General features: G+C 50.2%; 1 protein-coding gene and 1 long non-coding RNA gene across 2 annotated transcripts; one reads left to right on the forward strand and one right to left on the reverse strand.

The window, feature by feature from the left end:
- The first annotated feature begins 423 nt into the window (after positions 1–423).
- On the forward strand, positions 424–14,167 carry LOC101911868 (cytochrome P450 4B1). Its single transcript, XM_055814988.1, has 12 exons — positions 424–925; positions 4,851–4,995; positions 5,658–5,702; positions 6,232–6,359; positions 7,911–8,035; positions 8,154–8,305; positions 8,865–8,971; positions 10,480–10,670; positions 11,212–11,345; positions 11,989–12,053; positions 12,583–12,665; positions 13,414–14,167. Exons 1-12 carry the CDS (start codon positions 746–748, stop codon positions 13,580–13,582), a joined length of 1,524 nt encoding a protein of 507 aa, XP_055670963.1. The 5' UTR covers positions 424–745; the 3' UTR covers positions 13,583–14,167.
- A 31-nt stretch (positions 14,168–14,198) lies between these two features.
- Positions 14,199–23,085, reverse strand: LOC129785227 (uncharacterized). Its single transcript, XR_008748941.1, has 3 exons — positions 20,716–23,085; positions 15,582–15,689; positions 14,199–15,301 (listed from the first exon to the last, which is right to left on the reverse strand). It is a non-coding gene; the product is annotated as an uncharacterized LOC129785227 (long non-coding RNA).
- Between the last annotated feature and the right edge of the window lie 510 nt (positions 23,086–23,595).

Consider the following 23,595-nt stretch of genomic DNA (forward strand, 5'->3'; position numbering starts at 1 on the left):
TGTAAGATGCGGCTTGAAACGCCAGCCCCACGGATGGGGCTGGATGGGGATGAGCGGGCCCTTGGGAGGCAGGAATGGTGGCGGGGACCTCGGGGGGCGGCAGCGCAGGGCATGCACCTGCCTGCTCCCCCGGGCTTGTGCGCACCGAGCGCCTGAGAACTGCGTGCGAAGGAGCGGCATTCCCAGAGCCGGCCCCCGCGCCCGGTGGGATGGCCGCTGCGCACCCTCCCGCAGCCGGGCTCTTAGTTTTTTTTTTTTTTCTTTTCTTCCCTAAAAGCCCCGGTAGCGCTCGGTCTTCGCAGTTTTCTCCGATGGCAGCGCGCGGGCCGACGGTCGGGGCTCGGGAGTGACGTGAAGCGGCGGGGCGGGGGCGGGGCGGGCAGGCGGGCCGGGGGCGGGCAAGCATCAGCGATGCCCGGCGCGCCGCGCTCCGCCCGCGGGCGGCAGCTCCTCTCCCGCCTCAGCCCACGTCCCGGCCGGCGCCGGCGGCCCCCGAGGTGCGAGGCGGCGGGAGGAAGGGCAGCAGCAGCCGCCGGCCCGTTCGGCGGGCGAGCGGTGCGTTCCCCGAGGCCCCCTCCCAACAAGCGCTGCCGTGATTTGGCAGCCGTCCGGCTCCGGGCCTGCCTCGCCGCCCGGCATTGGTTGGGCGCGGCCGGTGCCTGCCGGGCCCCCCGGGAGGTGACACCGGCCTCCGCCCCAGGCAGCCGGTAGCGGCGGGCGGCAGGTCGCCGCCTGCGCCGGGGGGATGAAGCTCTCCTGGCTGGGCGTGGATGTCTCCCGGGTGCTGCACTTGGCTGCCGTCTTCTGCCTGACCTGCGTGCTGCTGAAGGCCATCCAGCTGTACCACCGGCGGCGGGAGCTGCTCCGGGCGCTGGCCGACTTCCCCGGCCACCCGACCCACTGGCTCTTCGGCCACGTCCAGGAGGTAGGGCGGGAGCCGCTTCCCACAGCGGCCGGGGGGATGCTGCCGGTGGGACTTGTCCCTCTGCTCTAGGAGAGCTGCTTCTCCTGGTCCCTGGGGAAGGGAAAGACGGGCATCCTTTTCCTTGGCCATCCAAACCGCACTCTCAGCGTGCGATGCCTGGAGAGCTGCCCAGGCAGGCCGCTGCAAAATGCGTGGTGGAAAGAGGTGGCAGCTGGCTTGCAAGTAAAGCAAACGATAATATAAGGTGGCTTGGGCCAGGATGTAGCCCGGCATTGGTGCTGGAGGCAGCTCTGTCCCGGGGTGGGCTCTGCTGTCACCTCTGTGCTCCTGTGAAAGCCAGGGCAAGGCCACAGCAGCAGCCCCCGCCACGCTGAGCACCTGCGCGCCACTGCCAGCACCCAGGGCATCTTCTGCCCCTTGCCACCTGGTGTCACCTCCACGGCTGGCCAGGTGGGCCAGGCAGCGCACGGGCCATTCCGAGTCACACTGAAGCCACAAAATGCATCCCAAGTATAGCATCCAGCACAGGGGCCACGCGTCTTTTTAAGGTTGCGTTACAGCCATGACTAACTAAACCCACATACACAAGAAGCAAGCCTTGCTCCGGGCACTCGTGGTGCGGGTGACTGATCCCCAAGGTATGCGCTTGCCCGCACAGATCGGGGTGACCGCCTCCTTGGCAAACATTTCCACAACTCACTGGCAGCTTCCTAAGGAGTAACTGAGCTGCCTGGTGCAAAAGGCATTTCCATGCATGCTAAAGCCTGCTTAAAATCACCCCGACCGCTCCTGGGCTCTGCTGATGCCCTGCTTTGGCCAAATCTGTGGCGCATTGAATAACTGGCGCCCTGAAAAGTAGCTGGGAAATCTGGATGGGACCTCGCAGGGCTCGTCTCTGTGCCATGGCCGCCCCAATTTTCCTGTGCTGGATGCTGGACGGGACGGGCAGTCTTTTGGCAACCTAAGCATGAAGATGGGCCAGGTCAGGGCTTCATTGCGCTGCCAGTTAGACTTTAAAACAGCAATAAATGAAGTATGTTTGCCTGTTTATCAGTGGTGACTATTTGTCTTGGAATAGGGTTTAACTGTTTGTGTCCCATCGTGGCTGGGTTGTTCATGGCTCAACTTTTACCACAGGTGGTATTTTCTGAAGAATTCCTGTTGGCAAATTTAATCGTTTGCTGATTAAATGCTCCTGAATTCCCCAGAGCCCAGCAGTCCATTGAGCCAGTGAGGAAACTGGCAACACTCTGGGCACATACTGAGTACAAAGTTTACATGCACCTCGGAGGGTGACCTGAGAGCTATATTCAGGGAGAGCACTGACGTTTCCTGTTCTGTTGCTTTAAAATTATTAATTGCCAGTTTTGATTCAGACCTGTTTAGTATCTCAAATATATGCTTTGGGTGGTCTTCTGGGAATACATCACTTTGTTTTAAAGAGTTCTTAGGTATTAGGCTCCGCTTATCCAAATCACTTGGTAGAAATTGCGTTAAAGTATCAGGAGAGGTTGTGTAGAGCTGTTCAGCCTCACTGCAGCAGCACAACTTAGTTAAAAGCCAGAGTGCCAGCCAGAGTGCCAGCGAGCTGGCTGAACCCACTTCCCATGGCCACAGTTGGTGGGAAGCAGAGGAGCAGGGTCACTGCCCCATGGGCGCAGGGGGGCTGTCAGTTCCTTGGCAGCCCTTTGCCTGCATCTGCCCTGTCCAGGCAGCTGCTGGAGGAGAGCCAGCCTGGTTCTGAGCATGGCACTGCTTCATGCTCACATTCCAGCTCCCATGTTTTCTGCTTCATTTGCTATCGATGCATAGTCATTAAAAGCGCCTTTAAGCGCCTCTTCCCAGATGCTTTTAGTGTTGGATCCACTTCAAAACTTGCATTTCAGCATGAGATCAGGCCTTCCTTAGACCTGCGTGGGGATTATACTTTTTTTTTCAAGCCCCCAAGGGAGGAAGACGTAGAAGTGGTGGTCTTCCCTGCAGAGCCTGGTAGCTGGAGCCCTTGTTAAGAAGCAGGAGCTTTCCTTTCCTGTTCCTCCACAGCCTGTAGCACTTTACAGCCTCTGGCTGCTCCAGGAGTGCTTGGCACAGCAAATAGAGGTTACTCACCTTGGGGGTAACCTCTCCTCTCAAATAAACCCATTCCACCCTCAGCCAGCTCAGGGACAGTTGACCCTGAACCAAGGCTGGCGCCCCCAAAACAGGATTGGATGAAAAGGCTTCTAGCGTTAGGACTTCTGCCAGTGAGGCTTACTCAGCATCTCCCAATTACTTCCATTTATGCTTTCTGTGATTTTGTGACGGGAGGAAGCACAAGCAGCCATATCAAAGGGACTTTCACATGTTCAAATATCACTCAGCTAAAGGCACCATGCCAAGCCCCGCTTCTGCTGGCATTGCTGAAGAGGTGGGCGCTGGGGGATGCTGCCTCCTTTTACTCCAAAACTTGATCCCTGCAACCAGAAAAACTGATGGTTCTCTTTAATAAATCCAAAACCTTGAACGTGAGCAAGAGAAGTTGAATGATAACGTTCTACCATAAGTTATAACCGGATGTAGTTCATCATTCTGCTGGATGCAGGAGACACATGAGAGATGCTGCAGGGACCCGCCTGGCCCACAAGGACAGGGGCTCAGCCTTGGAGCACAGAGCCTGGATGTGCCCCTACACAGCCTGTGCAGTCCCCAGGTAGACACTACACAGCTCCTGCGCATCCTCTCCAAGATAAGCCTGACATGGGCGATCATTTGAGCACCAGCCATCTGCCGGGTTGAGAAACACTAGCCAACTAAAAGCTGAGCTGAGCTAACTCAGCACCAAAGCGACTGAGCAAATATTCACTTGACTCAATCGATAGGGTGACTTTGTGGCCGATTTCTGCACCAGTGTGTGGATGTAATGAAACTTTGAGCTTCAAGTCAAAGCAGCAGCAGCTATGTCAGCCCTAGCTTACCAAAATCCTTCCCCTTGCATATTGTGGCAGAGCAGTTTCTGTTCAAAGAAAAGAGAATTCTTCACAGTCTTGTCTCTGTGATCTTTTTTTTATTGTTTCTGACTTTGGATCTTTCCACCGGTCTTTCCACTTGTTCTTTGGCCGTTGCCTTGTTTAATATGCAACGATGCTGGCTATAAATGCAATAAAACAGTGATCACTTTCAGAGAGTGAACCTGCCAGTGCTGCCTATACAAACACTGGTGCTCACGTTGCTCCTCAGGGTGCAGCTTCCAAGGACCAGAGATGAACCTTTCTGGGAGCACCAGCTCTTCATTGCCTATTAAATTCAATTCCTGGAAATCAATGAAATCTTAATCTAACATTGTTAACCAGCATCCCCTCCTCTGTACACTCCATTGGTGACTTTGGACTAATTCTATTGAATTTTACCTGGACACTGGCCTTTTCCACCTAAACGGCTGGAGGAAGCTGTGGCCCGGGTTTCCCGGTCAGGAGGCATCGTTGCACCAGGGCAAACACAGCAGCGATGCTGTTGGTTGCCATGAAAGTGCTGTTGTATTTTCTTGTGACTCCAGGGTATTAATTGCTCTACCATGTGCAAGTGAAAACATATTTGCGCACCACTAAATGCAGATGCTGTCTGAGGTAAATCTGAATCTTCTCTGGGGTGACCATGGAAACAGAGCAGATAACATACAGGCACTGATAGGCACCACCACTGTCCCTAAGGATATTCTCCATAGTTAGGGCCAAGTGATAAGGAAGCATTATTTTATATGAGGTTTAAAAGTAGCGAGCACCTCTACTTCTTATGTTCTGTAAACTCAGAGGGACAACACCTTGTTTGCCATTACCTGGTTTTATGATGTAGAAAGACCTTGAGCTTTTTAAGACGGTGTATTGGGAGATTATTTGGTTTTTTTCTCTGAATCTGTGTATTCTTTCTCTTTTTACTTCTCCACAATTAGTTCCTCAAGGAGGAGGAGGTGCTGGACAAGGTGGAGATATGGGCACAGAAGTACCTATATGCTCACCCTGTGTGGTTCGGAAGTTTCTCAGCATTCCTGGTTATCACTGATCCCGACTATGCCAAGGCTGTGTTGGCCAGAGGAGGTGAGGAGATGATGCCTTCAGCTGTGGAGCAACAACCACAGCCTGCAGATTTCCCATCCCAACCTAAAAATGCACAGCAAGGCAGGGTTTCACAGAGGGGTTGCCTTGCACAAACCATCTAAAGGCACGGAGAGATATTCCTCCTTCATGCCGTGCCCTGGCTGCTTCAGGCACAGGGCTGCAGGGCTGACCAGGGCCCCTCCAGATCACTTGTTGGCAAATCAAACTTCCTCAAGTGATCCTTGAAGAGTTGCTTTCTTAGTGCCCAACCCCAGCAAGAAGGCGGCAGCTGGGAGCTATTTTCTTGGCTTAGAGCCCTGGCTCCTACTGCAGGGAAGTATCTGTAGTGCATCAAGAGAGAAAGGTGCTTAAAAGTGTCGTCTGGGAAGTTTAATCATTTATCACACAGCACAGACTTTGGACTACCAATATGATATTTTTTCCAGTCTGGGCGCTTGCTTTTGTACTTGTTTCTTGCTGCTGGGCCAGGCAGTGTTGTTTTGTTGTGAAATACTGATGAACTCTGCAGGGATGCCACCAGTTCTGCTTTATGCCTAACAAAAACTGAGAGCCCAGAGGGAGCTTGCAGGCGCAAACCAGTGTGTTGATGCTACTGAAACATTTACAATTTTCTTTTCTCTTTCTTTGTGATTTTTTTACAGATCCCAAGGATAACATCAGTTATAAACACCTTGTCCCATGGATCGGTATGTATTCCCAGGGCTTTGCCTACCAGGGATGATTCTGAAGTTAGTCAAGAACATGCTATAAATAAACAGCATTGTACTTGGTTCTTGACGCAGTTATAGCTAAAAGCTTCCTGAAATCATTACTTTTATTGAAAAAGGTGCTAAATAATGCCATTTTTTGTGATTTGAGGAAGGAAAGTTCAAACATAGTCATATATATAAATGAGAACCACTTATACGTCCATAGATAGCAAAGGGGAGAAGCTCATAGTGGAGGACTGGTGGAGAATGCATCTGCTGATCTGAACTTCTCATCTCCATCTGTGTGGGTGTTTCTTTTTGGAGGCAGTGCAGTATCATTTCAGTGAGCAGGGCTCTGCTCAGCCCTGGGAACCCTAGAGCTGATGGCAACATTTGGAAATACTGTCTCGTAGCAGCTCAGACAGTGGATTTAATCATGCTCCTCGCAGGCAGAGGCTGTGTCCGCAGGCAGGTGAAAGCAGCCTGCTTGTGCCCAACAAAACATGCCTTGCCTGTGTTTCCCCAGGGAACGGGTTGCTGATCTTACATGGGCCAAAATGGCACCAACATCGAAAACTCCTGACTCCAGGGTTTCATTATGACGTCTTGAAACCATACGTGACCCTGATGGCAGAGTCTACTAACGTGATGCTGGTAGGACTCATATCTGATGCTCCTCTCTCTGCCTTGTTTTCTCTTCCCTGATCCTGACTGGGTAGTGGGTAAATGCTGGAGCAGAGTTTTCTTGCAGCGCCCTTGCTCACAACCTGGTAGTTGTAAGGACAGGCTGTGTCCTGGTGGTCAGGCTTTCCGAGGCACCACAAATCCCTGCCTCTGCCTGTGAGTTGGAAGGAGTGAGCAGGTTGAACCTCCCTGCAGGGGCTATGTCTCTGGTACTGCCTTGGGCTCTGTGGCTGAGATTTGAGGATTAATGTTACTACCATCCCTAAACTGTGCATGATCTCGCAATCCCAACCTCAACTTCTTGTAAGGTGTTTTTGTAAATGAAGAATTGAAGTAAATAAAGGTTCATAATAAACCCCCCAAAATAAAAAGGTTGGAACAGAGCTTTACTGTGACCTAAGGTTAAAGGGTATCATTTGCTGTCAACATACCCATGACTGGATTGCAATCACTGCCTTGCCTAATACACAGTGAAACTGCGCTGTTCTTCCATCCATCAGTGCTGGGCATGATGGAAACCAGTGTGAATTACAGGTGAGGGGTACCAGGCTTTGTGTACCTGGACCAGCAGGAGGCTGCATGCTGGATCTGTTCTTTCTCCTTTGCCTCCCTCCGTCCAGCCTCCCCAGAAACTTCCACATGGTTCCTGACTGTCCTCCCTCCCACTGGGCCAGGATGCAGCCAGGAGCCAGGGGCTGGAGAGCCAAGAGAGCTTTTGCAATGCACACAAGCCCCTGGCAGTTTGTCATTCCTTGCAGACAATGCACAGTGCCTATTGTGGGAGCCGATGCCACCAGGTGGCAATCGTTGTATGTGTTAAGGACACGAGTCTGGCCCTACGAGCCCACTTCCCCAGTTCTGTAGGAACTCAGATGTGACTGTGCTCCTCCATCTCCCTTTCTCCGCTTTTGAGTCCACTGGTTCCTTACAGCCATGAAGGGACAGAGGATTCAACATCATTTCATGTCTGCCAGGCAAGAGAGACGCTATTTATAGTTTCTTTAGGGATCCCCTATATGAAAAGTTGAGCAAAAGCTCCTAGATTTTATGCTGGAAAAACACAGTGACAGAGCATGGGATGGAGGAAAAACCTGGGTCAGAAGTTTGCATCTTAAGCACCAAACTCATATGTGCTTGAGAACAGACTTGGTGAAGCCCAGTGCCGACATACACTGCGCTTGTGCAGGGAACATGCTGCTCCCCGAGACAGGCTTTGGTAACACACCCCATCACCCAGGAACGCACCCATCCTGGGCTTCTCCAGGGTGCCCTTGCCCCAGGGTCCAGTGTACCAGGGCCCACCGCTGCCAGAATCTGACACTAGCAGCTGCCTGAGGCAAGTCTTGTATTAACCACCCCACTCTTGGCTTCCCTTCTCCAGGCTTTTGACAGCAACTAGAGTCTCTTCTTTCCATTTCTCTGGGATGTATCCCTAGCTGAGCACTCGTTTAACCAGAGGGTAACTGCAGATTGTGCAGAACTGTCCCTTGCCTTCTCATTTCTGTCTCCTTTGTGCCCTAGGATAAATGGGAGCAGTTGATCACAGACGGGAAACCAGTGGAGCTCTTTGAGCATGTCAGCTTGATGACTCTCGATAGCATCATGAAATGTGCCTTCAGTTGTCACAGCAACTGCCAGACCAGCAGGTCAGTGCTGGCTGTCCCAAACCCTGGCAAAAAAAGTTTGCACCTCAGAAGGGAAATGGGCAAGTTGGTTGTCATGAAGTTCCCAAACTGACAAACTTCCACCACTCCCTCTCCCCAGGGAAAACACCTACATCCAGGCGGTCTACAGCCTATGCCACATGGTGCACCAGCGCCTCCGCATCTTTCCCTACCACAATGACATCATTTACTGGCTCAGTCCCCACGGATTTCAGTTCAGGAAGGTCTGCCAGCTCGCTCATGACCACACAGGTATCCCCTGCCTCCATCCTTTGCCAAACCTTTCAAACAGGATGGGTGATGGCTGACCAGAGTTACCTCTTTGCCCAAGCAATGATCCTGCCTGGAGGCTCAGAACTGGGATCCAAGCAGAGCATCAGCTTGCAGCAGTGGTCTGATCTAGGCATGAAGCAAGGGGGTCTCACAGCTCCTGGGTTATTAAACTGGACTAACGGAGGCATTCCTCTTTGGGAACACTCCTGTTAAATGGCCAGACTCCTGAGAGAAAGGATGGGTGCTGCAGGCAACACTGATGCAAGGAATGATTTTCCTTTTCCAGCCCAGGCATGATTTTAATGCAAGGGTAAAGTAGGTGAGGAGTCTGTGGTGGGCAAAGAAGTTTGCAGAAAAGGATGGCAGTGTGCACAGCATTTGTTGCCATGCTGCTGAAAAAGCCAAACTGCCTGGGATACTGAAGCACACGTATTGGACTGAGCACTGGTCACCCCCTTGGGTGAACTTTGCATTCACAGGGTGAGTTTGCAGCTCAGCACTCCTGCCTCTGCTGAACCTTTAACTCTTTCTTCCCCAGACAAGGTGATCCGTGAGCGAAAGGAGTCCCTTAAAGATGAACGAGAATTTGAAAAGATCCAGAAGAAGAGACATTTGGACTTCCTGGACATTCTGCTGTGTGCCAAAGTGAGTGGCGAGGAGTGGGTGTGCGGTAGGGCAGCAGGGTGCAAAAGCCACTCAGTCTTTGCAAGGGTCTCACAAACTACCAGAGACCCTTAGGACTGCACACACCATTAAAGTTAATTGGCCCAGCTCTGCCCATTTGAGGAGAAGCTAAGGTGATCCCATTTCTCATCCTGAAATGCTGGTAGTGTCTATTGGGGAATACAACATGCAGAGGGATTTCATAGTCCTGGTGGTTTAATATGGGGTGATAAAGGAATTTATAAGTGAAGGCAAAGGGGCCCTGAATTCAGTCTAAACAGATTGATTTTGTTTATACATATCCCAGGAGCATCACCACCCTGCTTTGCAATAGCTGGAATAATATAATGGTCCCTCCTGGGATATTGTATTTTATATATTTTACGTATAAATATAGATATATAAACTTACTGAGTCTACACTGTCCCTTCATCCAACTTATTCACCAATGAACTGGATGAAGAGCCAGAGATCCCTCTCCACAAATTTCTGAAAATACCAAACTGGGAGGAGCAGCTGATACACCAGAGGCTGCGCTGCCCTTCAGCAAGACCTGGACAGGCTGGAGAGCTGGGCAGGGAGGGACCTCATGAGGTTCAACCAAGGCAACTGTAGGGTCCTGCACCTGGGCAGGAGCAACCCTGTGCACAAGTACAGGATGGGGCTGACCTGCTGGGAGGAAGCTCTGCAGGGAAGGACCTGGGAATGCTGGTGGACAGCAAGGTGCCCATGGGCCAGCAGTGTGCCCTGGTGGCCAAGACAGCCAGTGGGATCCTGGGGTGCATTAGGAGGAGCGTGGCCAGCAGGTCAAGAGAGGTGATCCTCCCCTCTGCTCTGCCCTGGTGAGGCTGCACCTGGAGTGCTGTGTCCAGTGCTGGGCTCCCCAGATCAAGAGGAATGGGAAACTAATGGAGAGGGCCCAGTGGAGGGCTACACAGATGATGAGGGGGCTGGAGCATCTGCCTCATGAGGAAAGGCTGAGAGAGATGGGCCTGTTTCGCCTGGAGAAGGCTGAGAAGGGATCTTATCAATGTCTATAAATATCTTGAGGGCGAGTGCCAAGAGGATAGGTCCAGGCTCTTTCAGTGGTCCCCAGCGACAGGACAAGGGGCAACAGGCATGAAGTGAAATACAAGAAGTTCCGCCTGAATATGAGGAAAGACTTCTTTACCTTGAGGGTGACAGAGCACTGGAACAGGCTGCCCAGAGAGGCTGTGGAGTCTCCTTCTCTGGAGATGTTCAAAACCTGCCTGGACACAATCCTGTGCAGCCTGCTCTGGGTGAAGCTGCTTTAGCAGGGGGGTTGGACTGGGTGATCTCCAGAGGTCCCTTCCAGCTCCAACCATTCTGTGATATCTGGGCCACTTTAATATATATATATCACCTATATTAGCTGTATTATCTCTATTATATATTTTTTATATTTTTAATATATTTTACATATATATATATATATATATGGGCCACTGAAAGTGTCTCCTGACTGTTAGGACGAGAATGGAGCTGGACTGTCTGATGAGGACCTGCGTGCTGAGGTGGACACGTTCATGTTTGAGGGCCACGATACCACAGCCAGTGGGATCTCCTGGCTCTTGTACTGCCTGGCATCACACCCCGAGCACCAGGCACGGTGCCGGGAGGAGATCCGGGGGATCCTGGGACACCGGGAGACACTTCAGTGGTAAGGTTGCTTTTTTCAGCTGGTGACTTTTTTCCCCATCACTGCCATTTCTAAGTGAGCAATGCCTTCAAGGCTTGAAAGCTGGGGTACTAAAGGCTGCTGCATGCACAGGGACTTCATAGGGTGGAGCACATACTGCATCCTTTAGCTAAATCTGCCTCCCTGCCCTTCAGGGCTTGTATTACTGGGGCAAACACAAGAAAAACCACTCCAGACCAGGAGGCCCATGCTGGATGCCGTGCCAAGACCTGGTCCGCCAACATTGCTCTTTGCTCCGTCCTGTTTTCTTGCCACAGGACATTGTAGTCACAGCTTTTCACCTTTTGCTGTCACTTTGCACTTGAGCACATTCAGAGGTTGTTCAGAAGTGTCCTGGGGTCCCCAGCTTGCAGCAGCCTGTGGTTGGACATTGTGGGTCCCTCCGTATGCCCCATCTGTTGCAAGGGGGTCTGCACAGGGGGCTGATGGCCATGGGGCAGTGGACCTCCCAGTGCAGGGCAGCAGTGGGAGTGTGGGCCTCAGTCTGCCTCTGTCCTGGCAGGGAGGACCTGGGCAAGATGACTTACAGCACCATGTGCATCAGGGAGAGCCTTCGCCTTTACCCACCAGTGCCTGGTGTGTCCCGGCAGCTCAGCAAACCCATCACCTTCCCCGATGGACGCACCTTGCCAGAAGGTCTGTAAATCCCATTGCTGCTTCAGAAAATTGTGCGTTTGGACATCAGCTGCATCCTCGCTGCCTGCCACAGAGCAAAGGCAACAGCCCTGCCTCTGTGACCTGCTCCTTGCCGGCGCAGATGTTTCAGATAGGACTGTGCAGATGTTGGCCTTCTGTTGATAGACTGAGGTCTGGGCTGTACAGCAGCATCCCTGTGATGTCCTTCCTGCCACTGTCGCTATAGGGCAGTTGTGCCAGTGCCCAAAGCCCCTTCTGTCCCGGCCAAGCACAAGTTCATGGTTCACCCATTCTGGCAAACTGCAGGCACAGGGGGACAGGGAATGGTCCCATCCCAGCTTGCGGCACTGAATTGCCCTGTGCTGCTCCTTCCCTTCTCTGATTTGGCACACAGACAGGCGGTGTTGGTGGGGGGATGATGCACCTATGGTGCCGGTGCCTTCCCCATTTCCACCGTTTGGCTGCTTACAACTAAAAGAATGGAAAATGTTTCATCTTCTCTGAAGCCAATGACAAAACCCTCATAGGTTTCCAGTTGACAGATAAGACTGTGATGATTTAGTCAGACCTTTGTGTGAGTATGCTGCAACTTTCCCTTTAGGTTCTTTGTCAATGAGCTCTTTTCTTCTCTATTGCTTTACAGGCAGTGTCGCCGCAATAAGCATTTATCTCATTCACAGAAACCCTGCAGTATGGAAAGACCCTTTGGTGAGTTTTCTTTTGCCCTTCTAATAATTTTTCCCCTTTGTGCTATGCCTCTTCCAATGTCCCCTTCACCTGTTAGCAGGAGAGCAGAGCCCCTCTTGCTCCCAACAACTTTGCCCATGGGAACCACACTGGGATGTGACTGCCTAGCGTTAATCTCTGCCAGCTGCGGCACAGGGCAGTTAGACCCCGGCATTAGGGCTGGGTGCTGCACAAACAGTAAGACAAAGTGCTCCGAAGAGCTTGTTGTAATATCAGGCAAAAAGATGATTTTTTGCTCAGCCTACAGGTGGAGAATTGAATCCCAACTCTCCAGGATTCATACCTGTGTCTGTTTTATCCTGGCAACACCTTTGCCAGGCTCAGTGGAAAGCAAGGGAGTCTGGTGTATGAGTTTCAGCCCATCTAAGAATAAATTCTCTCTCCAGTGGGGTTGTTCAGAAATTATGGGGTGTCACATTTTTGAAAATACTAGTCAGTACTGTGTTTCTTAAATAATCACTTTTTCTTGCTGCGTATTCTTAATTTCCAGGTATTTGACCCTTTGCGGTTTTCCCCAGAGAACATCTCAGGCAGACACTCTCACGCCTTTCTGCCTTTTTCTGCTGGAATGAGGTAAAGTGTATTGAACAGCGAAGGGGTAGTGGGGAAAGAAAGCATGCATCCCCGGGAACTGCTCAGCCCGAGAAGTGTGTGCTGCTGGTATAATTGCTACTGGAGAAACACTCACAGAGTGCTTTCAGAGACCACCGTTTGAGGTCCTGGCCCTGCGATGTTAAACAGTTCATGAGCATATAAAAAGCATTTATGCCAGAGGGACTCTGATACCAGCAGGCAAAATAGGAAGGCAGCATTGCCAGGCCTCGCCTGGGCACAGGGAGCCAGGTCCCAAAGCCGTGGAGCATCGTCCTGGCATCACGCAGGGAGCCTGCAGCATCCTGGGCTCACTGCTCTCCTCCTCTCCTTGATACAGAGACCTCCATCCCACCCCCCAGGCCTTTGATTCCCCCTTCTCCCCTGCTCCCAGTCCTTCCCTTCGCCCTGTGCTTACCTCACCAAGGCAAACACTTTGCAGATCCGCTCCTGCTTGGAGACCCACCACCTTGGCTCTGCCTGCCTCTCCTTTGGCTTCCCCATCCCTCCTCCATGCTCACCGAGCATGCATCCAGGAGCTCCCGATGCTCCCCCAGATTCCCCCTGCTCAGCCCGTGCCCCTGCTTTTGCTACCCAAAACACTGCCTGGGGCCCCTAGAGCTGCAGAGGGGAAGGGTTGTGTGCTGGTGGGAGAGGGCTGGGATCTGACCATGTGGGTTTGCTGTGCCCACCGCTGAGGTGGAGTGGCTGAGCTGCTGTTTTACCCCAGGAACTGCATCGGGCAGCAGTTTGCCATGAACGAGATGAAAGTGGCGCTGGCCCTGACCCTGCTCCGCTTTGAGCTCTCGCCTGACCCTGCCAACCCTCCCTTCAAAATACCTAGGATCACCCTTCGCTCCCAGAATGGGATTCACCTGTATCTAAAGAAAATCGGCTGATGCTGGAAAACAATCTGCCTTTGCCAGAGGGAGGGACCAAGCTGATGATGGGACAACGTTACTCTGGGGTAAAAGGTGCAAGGCAGGATTTGTGGATGAGGATTCCTGATCTCTGTGCTTCTCCTACCAGCTGAAAGCCCCTTGTGTCCTGGGCCTAGGTAGCCTGGATGGCATTGCACAGACCCATTGCACTCTGCTCTGAGCGCTAGTCTCCAGCAGCCAGGTGTGGCCATGCCCCTTCACTGGCTGCCCTCTTGCCCTGCCGTAAGGGCTGACCTGACCTGGGAACATCTGCAGGTCCCAGCATCTTCCTTTTTACCAAATCCGGCCTTTGCACTCATGTCCTGGCCTAATCCATAACCATTCCCAGCCCTGCTCCATCATCAGTACCTTCCTCAGTGCCTAGAGGTCAGCCCTCCTCTCCTGGAGCAGGGACAGCCCATAGCAGACCTGTCTCTTCTCGCACTTCATGTGTCTCTGTTTTGTTGAAAGCACTGAGTCCAGTTTTGAAAACTTTGAAATTCTGCCTAAACTGCAAAATATTCTGTAATTTTTGTGTTAATAAACCAGTAATTATTCCTGTAACAGCAGCTGCATCTGTTTTTATTGTGATGCTTGCCCACTTTGTCATAAATACAGTGTAAAACCCCCTTAGAAATGGGAGATGGAGAGGAAACCCATGAACAGCAAGAGACAACCCTGGGGGTGTCCAGCCCAGCCACAGCCAACCCAGCATCTCCTTCCATGGGCAACACCTAAACAGGGGTCCAATGTGCAATCTTCATTTAAAGCTGCAAGGGAGGAGTTCTAACAGTTAGAAAGGGGTTTGTCCTCCTTTTATTTATTTTTTTTCCTAAGCTGATAAAGTTGTCAGAGTTCTATGCTTGAGGTACTCCGGAGGACACTAGCGAGTTGTCCTCTGCCCCTACAGGAATCATTATTGGGGTAGAAAGTGTCAAACTGGGAAATCCCAACTGCTGCTGTTGCAATTAGCATCACAGTGACATTGACTGTGGTTCCAGCATCGTGAGCAGGCAGCTGTGCAGCAACCCAGCGGCTGACTTCGTACAGCATTCATCTGCAGAGATAAGGCAGACAGAAAGCAGAGTGGCATACAGGAGGGCCTTTTTGTGGGATACACTGTGCTCCACTAACAACACTGCCCCCAATCACTGGTGAGCGCCGTTAACAGGTTACATTGAACATGAGGTTTTGTCCAATTTTAATTTTAAATGCACAAAGGATGCCCATAATAAATGAGATAATACAGATAACTTGGGTTTTCTCTCACTAAGCGTATTATCAACCCACTGCAAATGCCACAACAAAGGTGTCCTCAGAACAGCTGTAACTAAGAAGCTGCAAAAAACAGATCAGTATATTATGCAATAGGGTTACCCATGCACCTCCTCTGCCACATCACCCATATCTTCTCTAACCACAGCTGTATCCACAGCTACCACCTAGCCCCCCCAAACCCGTCCTGTGTCCTCTCTACTTACCTCTGTGCCAGCATAGCCAGCTGCCGTCAATAAAACCTGCATGCCTTGGGGTGCTCGCTTGGCCAAGCAGCCTCGAGAGGGCACATCCATCAGCCAGCTTCACCTCTGATCTCCATGCCTCATGGTGCTCCAGGCACCCAAGCCACAAATTAATCCCTCCTATGAGCAAAACCTCCAGGTTGCCCTGAAGCAACTGCTAGGATTCAGTAATATCCCACTGCAGAAGAAATGGTGAAAGAAAGAAATCACCAGTGTGCATGGGTAACACAAAAGACATGTCTGCATCATCCAGCTTCACCCTGAATCCAGTTACGACTTTGTTAAGCCTGAGTGCACAAAAAATACAAAAAGATTCCCACACACACCCCCCATGGATTTTTATCCATAGCTTGCAAGGAAAAAAACTTGGGTCATTCTATATGCTGGCATAAGTTAAAGGAAAGCAATGATTTATCTCCTGGTGAGGCTCTGGTCCAGGAGGAAAGCAGTAAATGCACCTGGCTCAAAGCTGCTTGGTCACATCCTCTAATGATATGGCATGTTCCAGCCACCTGTCCCCTCTTCAGATGCAAGGTACAGCTCTTGAGTTGAAATCAGAGATAGCCCTGCAATGGAGAGAGACAGAGTGTGCTTATTAAAATGTAAACTGTTACAAAACTATGAGACACCGCAAGCTCTTTGGAGGGTAGTATCAGGACACAAAACTATCTTGATAAATTGAAAACAATACTGAAGTGAATGGGATTGGAATCCATAAGCACAAAAGCAGGAACAGCCACCGCACAAAACCAGGAGGAGAAAGGATGGATAGGCAGCAATGTCTCAAAAAGGTATTTCGTAAATATAGAGTTTGACAAAGGTAAAATGAATCAATAATACCCTACTGTTGCAATCAAAGCAAACGTCATACTTGGATACATAAATACAAATATTTTTCAAAAGTTTTTCACTTGCATCTCCTTTCACTAGATGAAATGAGACAGTGTCCTTCAACCCTGCTTGGAGATTGTAGTATAAAGGCAACTGCATTTATTCCAAAATGTACCTTGCCTACATATTCTAAAGTGTAAAATGAGAAAAAAATCAATCAAAATAGCTGAAGTCACTAGAAGCAAATGACGTGCATCTCTGTATTGGATTCAATTTTCTTTTAAAGATAAAATTTGAAAAAAATACCATCTAAAAACGAGTGACGAACTTTGGCATGTAAACGTGAAAGATTAAAGCAAGAACACCTGATGAGCAAGAGCACAATGCTGAAATCATGGTGTACCCACTGGGAGTAGGTAAAAGGGTATCAAACTAGGAAAACTTGGCATAACAGCCCTCATGTAAATAAATTACAGCTGCTAAACTGCATTTAGGTAGATACAGATTACACAGCATAAAGCACTCCCTAAGGTTTCTCAAGCCCTGACATAGGTTGTCTGGGGAATCTGCATTTTCAGAGGTTTTAGAGCAGGTCACTGTTTTTGCTGCATAATCCCAAAGAAGGCAACAAATGTAGTGTGAGGTTATAGCACAGTACCTCTGGTCTGGTTTTGGGGAGCGGACTGGATCAGGGGTAGAGGAAAGCCTGCACAGCTGGTTTCCCAACTGGATCATCCAACACTTGGTTATTCCTGGCCCTTGGATGGAAAAGCCAGACTGCTTCTGCCTTCATTGTTCCTTCCATGAATTTTAGGATTCACTAAAAATCTGCCTCTTCAGTTCTGAAGAGGGAAAGGAAAGGTGCTATGGCAGCATTCCCCTCCTCCTCTCTGTTGTGTTTGTGGTGTCTTGGCATGGGAAGGGAACAGAGCCCGGTTCCCCCTGCTGTTGCCTGCCCAAATCCAACATCAGCTCTGTGCACAAAGCTCTCCTTGGTGCTAACACCCTCCGAGGCCAGGAGCTAGAGTCACACTCCTCTAAATAATGTCACGCATGGCAGCCCAGCTCCCAATCTCCCCAAGCCACATGGGCCAGCACTGCATGCCAGGCTAGCCAGTCTGCATCTCACATCCTGTATCCCGCATCCCATATCCTGCATCCTGCATCCCATATCCTGCATCCTGCATCATCCCACATACTGCATCTTGTATCCCACATCCTGTACCATCCCACATCCCGCATCCTGGATCCCACATCTTCTGTGTCTGCTCTGCTCTTGAACTGGAGAGCTGGGCTGAGGCTGCAACGGGGCTTCTGAGGCAACTATGTCCTGGTGCCAGAGCAAACCAGATATTTCCCAAATATAATTTCTGAGAGTGCTTTCCCCCAGGTACCTTTCCGCTCCTAGATATTAGACGCATGGCAGTAATAAAAAGACCTGGTCACATGGGATGTATAACTCAGAGCAATAAAATCAAGGACTAGATGCAGAGAGGTTACCTCATTCTCTAATCCTTCCCCACTCTCTGCAGAAAGGGTAATTGCAAAGATGATGAGCTGACCTTGGACTGCCTGATTCAGACCTTCAAATAAATAATTTAACGAGAACTCATGAGAGGGGTTAGGTGGGGTGCAACTAGGTAAGTCTTTATTTCGGTTAAAAAGATCTTGGATTTTTCTCATTGCTATAGCTTGGTCTTGTAATAATGGCAGAGTAAAGACACCATATGCTTATGCAGTTATTTGTTTTCCAACAGAGATTGTCATAATAGCTGTACAGCCACATCCCAGTCACACGAAGGATACCCATCCGTACCAGTGCCGGTACTTTCTCACACGCTGCCAAGCACAACAGAGGCAGTAAAACCAGCAGCAAGAGCAGCTGGCTCGTGCTGCTGGGGGTTGCAGTCCCTGCACAGCACCCAGGCAGCTCTCCGAGCAATTCCATTATCAGATGGGACCAGCAACTTCCATCTAAACTGCACTGGGATTTTCCACTGGAAGCAGCCCGTGAATTAAATAAGTATTGCCACATATTTGTAAGACAGCTGTATTAAATGCTTCCAGATATAAAATCATCCTCAAGACATGTGTGTTCAGATGGGATCCAGGCAGCTCACATTACCCTGCAACACTTGCTGGGCTCTTGCCGTGATTTCCTCATGTGTTTAGAAGCTTGAAACACTTTTTTTTTTTTTTTTGGCATTACAGCTACATTTCGTCTGTCAGCACTAAGCGCTGCAGGAACACACAGAAACAGATGGGCCTGGACTCTTCTTCCTACCCAAATAAACACAGGCACAGCCGGGGAAAGCAGCTGCAGCAAGGTCACGCTCCGGGGAAAAGTACTGATACACTACCTAAATTTCACCTGCTTAGTAAACCAGTTCTTCTGCAACGAGTGCCAACGATGATTAAATCAGTGAGGAAGACCCTCTCCTCCTTCTGTTTAGGTGTCTAAATTAAGCAGAGAAATTCCCAAGACCTCAAAAGCAACTTCCTCAGCCTGATGTGCCCATGGTTGCCGGATGGGATGGGAATTCTTCAGCCCAACTTGGGATTTTTTGCCCGTGCATGGCCTGCCCTGCCGTGCACACACTGCTGTCATGTGGGCATCCACACCACCGAGCCAGCCGGGCCGATGCTCTCTGCAAATATTTCAGGACCCTCGAAGCATCCTTTTAGCACCCACCTGTGTATTTGCCAGCCCCAGATGTCCAGAAGGTCAAGCCAAGCCTCTGCTCACCCTGCTGACCTCCCCAGACCTCCCCGGCTGGCTGGGGACCCTTGCAGCTGCTTTGTCATGCCTAAATCTTCTTTCAGAGGCTCCGTACTTCAGTCGGGGTGCCTGGGAGCAACAGGGCTGTAGGTTGTCTTGGTGCTGAGCAGACTGTTTCTGGCCTTGTCCCAGTCCCTTACGATGACCAAACCAGTGCTGGCCCCTTTCATTTTGCTCCACTTGTGGCTCTGTGGCCACTTCACTTTCCCTTTTAAACTTCCATGGTTTCTTCCCCCGTAAAAAACCCTGAGTTATCTTCCCTGGGCTGCGCTAAAGAATGTCAGACCAAATGTTCATGGCCCCTCTTTCCATGAAACTTCTGAAACAGGTGAGAAAGGCGTTTGTCTCCCCTCCACCAGTGAAGCAGAAAACGCAGAGGCTGGAGGCTGGATGAGGCATCTAGTTTTGCCAACACCCAAGCTCAGCTTCTTGCTCCAAATCCCTATAAACATGGGTTTAGCCACTCTGTCCCCTGTGTTCCCTGCCTACCAGCTCAATGCTTGACGTCTCCCTTGACCTTCAAGACAACCCATGTCGCCTTGGCTCCACACTCAACAGCTGTTACTGGTTATTAAATAACTGTCAGGGAGCCAGGTAGGTAAAAATTCACCCTGCTCAGTAACCCATGGTCAAACCCATTGTCCAGGGACTTTGTCACCAGTGAGAATTTCTGTGTTGTTATAAAAGTATCATCTGAGACCATGCCGGCGACTTCACCAGCCTGTGGGTCTTGGGGATTTCTGAGTTATTTTGTAGGTGATTGCTGGAAGGTGCCAGCCAGATCCAGGTCAGACGGTCTGGTAATGGGGTAGGTGCCACAGGACACCCCAAAACAGCTCCATTGGCACTGACCAAAGGCTCAACCTCCAAATCTCCCTGTTTTCCTTTCGTAGACACTGTAAGGCACCCAACTACATGACACTGCTGGATATAGGAGCGTGCTGCAGGTCTTCACACGAGGGACCCACAGTAGCAATCCCACCTTCCAATATCCTCAGCCCCACAGAGCTCCCCTTCTTCTCCCTCCTGTCCACAGTCACAGGCAAGGCCAGACAAGAGGTTAGTTGTTTATGGACTGTTTCCTAAAGGGGCATCTCTGAAAGAGCCTAAAGGCCATTTTAGAGCTAGTTGAGAGGAAAAAAAGCCTGGCGGAGGGATAGTTTTGGGACAGAGTCCATGATGCATTGGAGATGGTGAATGGGGTCTCTTGTAGCATACACCACTTGAACCCAACTTCAAGGTTAATCCAAAGCATCACAGCAGACCTGTCCAAACTCTCTCTACAGCCTCATCTGATAACAAGAGAAAGCACTTGGTAACACTGCTCTCCTCACACCCTTCACCTGCCCAGTCTGTTTAGGTCAGCCCCACGTTCTGAAGGCAACATGCAGAGCCTGGCTCTGACAGCTCAAAAGTGGCTCCTTGTGTTGCATGTTCATCCTTCTCCTCCTCAGGTAGGCAAGAAGCATCAACAGGAGGTTCCTGACCAACTGCAACCCACACACTTGCCAGCCAGCTGGCTAACCAGCCTGCACCACCTCCTCTCCTGATGGGAAGCCCATTCATCATGGTGCTGCAGGACAGATGGAGGATCATAGGAAGAGCTAGAGGTAATGTGTACTACACATTCCATGGCCGTGAGATCCCTGGAGTCAGGGTCTCCTGCTCAGGAGTGTGAAGTTGCCATGACAGATCAGGTGCCTTTTGCTCTGGTTACAGCCAGAGCCTTTCCTAAGACATGTCTAACCTGACAGCCTGCAGCCTTGTGCCTCCTGTAGGACAACATTTAACTCTCTGAACTTTCACACAGATCTAGCTGGCTCGGCATAGTTACACACGCTTAGTTTTATGAAGATGGCCAAGTGTGTGAAAAGTTAACGGTGTTCAGTGCCTGCCAGGGTTGTTCTCCAATGCAACACAAGGACAGTCAGTGCGTTCTTTAAATTTTAAAATTGTTGCAGGATGTGGCTGTAATGACTTACCAGGCTCTGGCCCAAAGGATGCAGCATGCCAGCAACTGGTGGGGAGAAAGCAGGATGACAAATGCCAGCCAGAGAATATAACCCCCCCTTCCTCTTCTTCCCAGTTTGAAGAACCAGAGACACCATCTTAATGTAAGTTACAGGGGTCCCATTCAGGGGACAGTCACACCGGGGAGCGAAGAAATGTGCTAGGACAGAGCTCAGGCAGCCCAAGCACACAAGTCTGAGGAGATATAAAAGACTTTCAGCTGTGTCCGTTGGCTTTGTCCAATGCATCCTCCCGCCATGCTAAGGAAAGCCCAGTGCCATGCAGACAGCTGTAGTGTTGACTGGGTCACTTTATCTCAGCTGAGGAACTTATGCAATCGCTATTTCTAGGGAAATGCTGAAGAAACTCAGTGTTACAGACAACACTGGCAGACCAGCAAAAGGGTATGTGCAGCCCAGGAACAGACTAAGAGTAGATCATGGAGTTGGTGTCTTTCAAGGGAAAAGTGTGTTTCTAGAGCAGTCTTCTACTACCAGCATGCAGAAGCAATGGACAGACCCCCTCTTTAGCCCAAAATTTAGCAGGCATCTGGGCGTGCATGGCAGGAGCTGGCTGGCCAGCTGCCATGCCCGGTGCCTTTTGTGCCCTGGGTACCCGTGATGGCAGGTGTCTCAATGTCAGCGTTCTCATCTTATCTTATGTGGAAATGTCCAGGCTGCCAGCTTCAGGATGCAAACACAGCAGTAAATGAGGAGCTCTGGAAACGCTGTCACTGCTGAAGCTGGAGGCCACTGTTAGAAACTGCCGCTTCCAACAGGTCATGCCCAAGCATTTGCAAAATATCTTATCCCCACCTGAGAACTATGGTACACATGACAGAGACCATGTACCACACTAGCTAACATCAGCAGAGGGATTGATGTTCACCCAGAAAATCCACAGCTGAACTTCCAAGAGGAGACAGAAGCAGTGGGATGCACAAATATCCCTTGAAGGGACATGAAGGTGGAGCCACCTGAACTCACAGGGTCCCTCTGTGAACTGTTCAGCTGTGAGATTCAGTGTTTATACAGCACTCAGCATCCTCTAGCTGCACGACAGGGAGGACAAATCCTCTCCCTTGCAAGGACACACAGGTAATATTGCAGTGCCTGTGCTGGGCAGAGGGTCAGATGAGTCTTCCTGCTCTGTGCACTAGTTTACCCACCCAAGAAGAGAAAAAAAAGCCATCCTGAATTAGATTGTACATATCATCAAGGGAATCTGCACAGATGTGAAGTAAAACTGCCCCGAATGCCCTCAAATATGGGGCTTTACGCTGTGAGCTCCCAAGAGGAGTTGAGAACTTGAAGTAGCATGTGAAGATTTCAGGTGAAAAGGGAGATACTTTAACAACACTTCTTCCTGAAGGGTGCCGTGCACCACACCTGAGCATTTCTGTAGTCTGTTGATTTTCCTCTCAAAGAGCACAGGATGAGTCTGGCTTTGGCAGCTGAGCACCTTCCCAAGCTACCCCCAGACTGGCACACACATGACCTTCGGCTTGTTCTCGGTGAGCAGCACATCACAACGGACCAGCAATCTATTGTCAGCCCCTTACATGGGTTAGTAGCAGCCAGGCATTTTAGATCTCCCTGAGACTGAAATACAGATGGTACTGTCTGTACCTGTGGCTTCACCTTTGTGATCATTAATTAACGAATAGGCCACAAGCCAGCTAAGAGAAAAGTTACTCCACTACCTTTCAGACTTTTTTTGTGGAGCCAGGTAATTCCCTGACAGGGGGTTGTGTAAGACTTTTTTCATATATTCTTTCTGTCTAAAAAATTTAAATGTTTTCATTGGGGCTGTGCACATTCACTTCAGCCTATGATCTCCATGTCTCTGTGGTTATAAAAAGGATAGATCTGGGCAAGGAACATCAGATAAACGGTATTTTTTTCAGTAAAATGACTCCACTAGCAGAAAACATGGGTTTCGGTTTGCCATGGCATAATTTAGACTAAAAACTAAAGGAAAGTGCCCAAACACCAGAAGACCTTTGTCTTAGAGACATGTTCAGTTGAAGAGAAAGACCCACAGAATTCAGCAGCTCCTATGTAGAAGCCCATCCTACTACCAGGTTTAGCAGCTGATAACCCATTTGATCCTCACAATATCCCAACATCCAAATGGGAAATTATTTCAGCACATCTGGAGATCATCCTCTTTGCAATATGCCTAGAAGTTACCTACATGTAGCAGGCTTCCAGTCCAAGCCCTCCACCAACCCCACAATTCCCTCCAAGCAATTCCAGGCTTCTGCAAAGATCCTTCAGGGATTGCTAGAAGGAATCCTACTTGGTCCCAACTAAGCATTGCATTGAAGAGGTAAATGTGGTGATGTGGAGCCTTTTCTTGAGGATGTTGAGATGCTGTGTAGACAAAGGAGCACTCACCAGGACCGCAGACCATCACACCTCTCTATCAGGTTAGACATGCCCTCAACCTTGCTGCAGCTCATCGTACTGCTCTGCTATTCTCCCTCTCCTTGTCTTAACTACTGACCATGGTAATACTCCTGGGCAGTAGTTTTGTCTGCTGGCTTACCTATGGTAGGACCTCTTGGAGAATGGGGCCACAGTCCCTTGTGTGCTGATGGCGTTATGTCTGTTCTCTTGATTACAGTCTAGCGGTGCTGTGTGATGTTGCAGTCACCCAGAGCAATGCTTTTACAGCTGAAGATGGCTGGATCCATCCAGCTCATGTGTTGGGTAGAGGTGGCCTATTTTTTCCTCACTTCTCATGAGCGGATGAACAGCTTCCAGATCTGAACTGGCTGAGGACAGCACGGAGCTCAGCTAGAGCCCGACCCTGACTGCCTCTCACCTCCTCCCTCCTAAGGCTTCGTC

This window comes from Falco peregrinus, chromosome 10 (genome assembly GCF_023634155.1).
Source record: "Falco peregrinus isolate bFalPer1 chromosome 10, bFalPer1.pri, whole genome shotgun sequence".
In the NCBI taxonomy this organism is placed as follows: Eukaryota; Metazoa; Chordata; class Aves; order Falconiformes; family Falconidae; genus Falco; species Falco peregrinus.